Source organism: Dendronephthya gigantea, unplaced genomic scaffold (genome assembly GCF_004324835.1).
Source record: "Dendronephthya gigantea isolate DGI-Jeju-01 unplaced genomic scaffold, DenGig_1.0 000357F, whole genome shotgun sequence".
Lineage (NCBI taxonomy): Eukaryota > Metazoa > Cnidaria > Anthozoa > Malacalcyonacea > Nephtheidae > Dendronephthya > Dendronephthya gigantea.
This window is the reverse complement of record NW_021163367.1, coordinates 73,074-78,222: the sequence shown is the minus strand read 5'-3', so window position 1 is coordinate 78,222 and position 5,149 is coordinate 73,074. Positions and strand designations below refer to the sequence as shown.

Genomic DNA, 5,149 nt, shown 5'->3' with positions numbered 1-5,149 from the left:
AATACAACAGGAAGCGAAGTCGAGAAGTATTTGAAACTGATGATCATGGTAAGAAGCACCAAATTACATACATGAAAGGATGCAAAGTTCCCAAGCTTATGGAATACAAAAAAGTGAGGCGCTTTGTAAATTCTGTTGACATTGGCGAACTGAAAGAGATTCCAAGAGCCAACCATTCAGCTCTTGACAAACAGCAACAATCTGACGATGAAAGCAGTGGTGAGCATGCTGTGTCAGGTTGTTATAGAGAGTTAGAGTCCTTCCTACTTAAGATAGCTAGCCTGTATTTAGTTCTAGATAATGCACAACCTGGGTTTCTTAATTGGTTTGGTTTACGTAAAGGCATGTTTCAGGTATCAATAGGAGCAGATGGGGCCCCATTTGGTAAATATAACCAGGCAACAGCTTGGCTTGTTTCATTTTTAAATGTCGCTGATAGAGTCGCAAGCTGTGATGAAAACTACTTAATATGTGGGGCAAATTGCTCAGAAGAGCACCAATCAATGATTGAGTATGGTAAGTTACTTAGAAAAGAGATGGAAATTATTGAAAAGAAAACATACCTCATTGAGGGAATTTCCATCTCTTTTTCATTTGAGTTATTGCCAGCAGATATGAAGTGGTTAGCATTTATCTCTGGGGAGCTTCCTAACTCAGCCACCTATTTTTCTTCATTTGCCAACGTTTCGGAATCCGAAAAGAGTCAAATGGGTAAAACTTTTGGGTCAACTAGTGATGATTATTTTCAACCATGGGACTACCAAAAACGTTTGGAGGTTGTAAAACGTGTTGAAAAGTACAAGAGTAAGCTTACCCAAAAGCAGCTAGTTGGCCGCACTAAGGTAACTCAATTCATTGCAAGTCAAAAATCTCGACAAGAATTTGAACCTATTTTGGGGCCTTTTATAGACAAGGCTGTTGTAGAACCATTACATCTGGCAAACAATAATTGGCAATTTTTGTTCACAGAATTGTTCGAATATGTTTTGTACTCAAAAACAGTAATTCCATGTAGTGCCAAAAAAATAACAGATTTACCAAAGAGCTGCTGTTTGAGAAAGTTTTTGTCATGTTTAAAAAAGAAAGTAAAAGCAAATAGGCTGTATAACTCAATTCTTCGGTGGTTTAGAGAAGGTCGTAAAACTGGCAATGCTTTTCACTTCAGATTCACTGGTCAAGAAACCAGGTTGATGTGTAATGGTTTTTCAAAACTAGTGAAGGTTTTACTGCCAAACAATTTAGACTGTTATGAAGATCTTATTGTCTATGCTATATCATTTATGGCAATTAATCTCAGGGATGCAGTGTCCATATTTTCACGAATAACAGATATGAGACAGGAGCTCCTTGCTAAGTTAAATAGGTGTTGTGTTAACTACTTTAATGCAGCTGCATTATTTCTCAGTAGGATTACGGTTAGTGTTTGGACAGTGGGCAATGTAGTACCAGTGCATGCCAATAAGTTGTTTGAAAAGTTCAAAACAGGATTGGGTTTAAACACCATGCAGGGACGGGAGGCAAAACACCAACGATTGGGGGAATACTCTAAAAATACCACATATCAGCACAGATAACAACAAATTTTCAGACATGAATATATCGCATTAGTTTGGATGAGGGAACAAAACCCTTGTAAGACCACATTTAAGTATGTGCCTGAACGATGTAATACGGATGATTTTTGTCACTGTGGCCTTTCTAAAGATGTGTTAATGGATGAATGTGAAATATGTTCTTCTAAGGTTGTTACATTTATCAAAGAAAGTGTTGGAAAGAGAAAAGTCTGTGCAAGTTTGCACAAGTATTTGAAAAAATGATGTTATATACCTTTTTAACATAATGTATTATATTTTATATATGCAGTTATTTATGTAAATTTACACTATTTATAAAATAATGTTGGAAAGTGTAATTAATTAATTTGTGCATATTTTTTGACTATTTTAGTTACATGCACACTTGAAAATTTGTTAATAAAAGAAGAGTTGTGAATGACTATGGAATGTGTGTATGCAATGTGTATAGAAAATAATGACCACTGAGAGGGGCATTTACAGACAATAATTGATAACATTTCAGTTATAAAAGGTGTTCAATTGTTAGAATAACTCAACAAAACAACATCAAAAGTTGTCTTTATTGTACCCTCATTTATAAAACATTGATCTAAAACTGTGGTACCCCATGAGTGTTCCAAAATCCATAGTGGCATTGCACTTTAAGTTGTTCAATTTTTACTTTGTAGGAAAGTTTGAATGGTTTTTCCTGAGATACAATAGCTCTAGCTTCCCCCATGTTCGCAATAGTTTTGATCAAATCTTTGTGGATACCAGCAGCTTGTTTAAATATATAAATAACTTTTCTCATGTTGGTAAATTCGACAACGTGCTCTACTGTTGTTTTAATTGTTGTAGTTGCAAAACAAGTATTCGCTGTGCATATACGCACAATATGTTCAAAAATTTTACACGGCAAATCTCTTACAAGAACTATTTTCCATCCTGTTTTGACAAGAGCTTTCTTCCTCAGCCTCCTCATTATCTGAGAATGCCAAATAGATATTTCACGAATCGCAAGCGGGTGTATTTCTACCAGATGATGCTCCAACTTTTCGAATTCGTCGTCGGCATTCACTTCTTTGCAAAGTTTACCTGCTATCTTAGCCAGATTCTCGAACATTTTCATGTATTCCACATATTTTGGACTTCTTATCCCAAAGCGTTTCAGGTATTTTTCTTTACCGCTTGATACTACTTCCCTAACGAACAAACTTAGATCATTGTCACTAGGAGTACAAGCCGCCATCTTGTTTTTAATTTCGTGCTCTTGCCAAAGTGATGAACCTAGCCTCGCTTTCGTGCGCGAGCGTTTTCACGCTAAAAAATCCCCAACGTGCAAAACCAATGTGGCGGACTTACCGAATTTATAGCAATGTGGGAGCTTAAGTATTTATTTAGCTATTTAAAAAACTTAGCAGAAGAACCAGAAATTATATCTCGACTGAAAAAAGCTCAGAGTTTAGTGGAAGATGTAAGTATCTTATATCAAACATTTTTGACAGCGACCGCGGAAGATTGTTAATTGGGGGGGGGGCGAGACTATAAATATTCATATATTCACGTTAAGCATTACTATTTTTTTCAAAATGATTGTTTTTGCGGTCTATTAACACCAATATATGAGCGTCTGCTCTTTTAGACAGTACGAACGAATGGTTCGTAAATATGGATCGCGGTCTTTTTAATATTGCGGTATTCCTTGATGTACAAAAGGCTTTCGACACGATAAATCATGATATATTATTGAAGAAACTTGGTTTATATGGCTTAGAAAAGCCAGCCTTAAACCTTCTAAAATCCTACCTAGCAAAAAGAACCCAAATGTGCTCTGTAAATGGGGTAATTTCTCATAAAAATACTGTTACATGTGGAATTCCTCAAGGCTCAATTCTTGGTCCGCTTCTTTTCCTAATCTATATAAATGATTTACCTAACAGTTTGCAGTACTCATCAACAAGAATGTTTCCAGACGATACGACCATAACTGTTTCTGGTAAATCAATTTCTGATGTAGAAGTGGCCATCAATTGTGACCTTGCTAACGTCAAGCGGTGGCTCTCTGTTAACAAATTATCCTTAAATCTTATAAAAACTGAATACTTATTAATTGGATCACGGCATAACGTCAATAATCTATCTGCCGCTCCAAATGTATTTGTTGGCGATGTGCCAATTAAAAGAGTAAGAGAAACAAAATCACTCGGAGTCTTGATTGAAAAGTTTTTATAATGGATAAACATATTGACAAAATTGCTAAAAAGGTCTAATCCGGAATTGGAGCAATCAGAAAGCTTAAGTCTTGTGTGGATCGAGATACATTAATTAGTGCCTATAATGCACTCATATTACCACACTTTGACTATTGCTGCGAAGTTTGGGAAACTATTGGTACCACCCTTGCTGATCGTCTCCAAAAATTACAAAATAGGGCTGCTAGAGTGATTACAGGTCGTAAAAATGAACACGGCCAATCTGAACTTGCGTTAAATGAACTAAAATTGACTACTTTGAAAAAACGTAGAATTCAATTTTCAGCAAGTCTCATGTATAAAATAACGCATGAAATAGCGCCCAAGCAATTAACCGATCTTTTTCATAAGACGCCTTCCTCTCAGCATTATAATATACGAGGTTCTACCATGCAGCTCCAATTGCCTAAACCTAAGACAGAATATCTTAAGAAAAGTCTTAGTTATACAGGAGCAAAGTTGTGGAATAGCCTTCCAGATGAAGTACGAAATATACAATCATTTAATTTATTTAACTCAAGTGTGCGACACCTGGCCAGTAGACTCAACTAATTTAGTAATATATGTGTTAATTAATAATTTGTAACTAGTAGATGTAAGTGTAATGTGTCATTGTAACTTTTCGTTTATATCTGTAATCTCTGTTGTAAGCTAATTATTTGTAACATTTTTTAACCTACGCCCCCCTTGGAAACCAGCCTTTGCTGTAGGGGTTAGCGTAGTCAAATAAAGTTTTTACTTACTTATTTACTTACTTATTTCAATGAAAAATCGTTTGCGCATGCGCGGCAACGATTTTTTCTATGTTTTTGTGCACTGCGACATTCGGGAAGCCCAAAAACATTTAAATCTTTAGGTTAGCAGCATTATTTCGATGAAAAATGGTTTGCGCATGCGCGGCAACGATTTTTTCAATGTTTTTGTGCACCGCAACTTTCGAGATGCCCAAAAACTGTTAAATCCTTAGGGTACCAGCATTATTTCGATGAAAAATATTTTGCGCATGTGCAGCAACGATTTTTTCAATTTTTTTGTGCAACGCGACCCTCGGAATGCCCAAAAACAGTTAAATCTTTAGGGTAGCAGCATTATTTCGGTGAAAAATCGTTTGCGCATGCGCGGTAAACATTTTTTCAATGTTTTTGTGCACCGCGACATTCGAGATGCCCAAAAACAGTTAAATCTTTAGGGTAGCGGAATTATTTCGATGAAAAATCGTTTGCGCATGCGCGGCAAAGATTTTTTTAATGTTTTTGTGCACCACGATCTTCGGGATGCCCTAAAACTGTTAAATCATGAGGGTAGCACCATTATTTTGATTAAAAATCGTTTGCGCATGCG

The 5,149-nt window shown here is 36.1% G+C and overlaps 1 protein-coding gene across 1 annotated transcript; it reads left to right on the top strand.

Moving 5' to 3' along the window:
* On the top strand, positions 1–1,574 carry LOC114542490. The gene has a single exon (XM_028562024.1). It carries the CDS (start codon positions 72–74, stop codon positions 1,572–1,574), a length of 1,503 nt encoding a protein of 500 aa, XP_028417825.1. The 5' UTR covers positions 1–71.
* Positions 1,575–5,149: the final 3,575 nt, after the last annotated feature.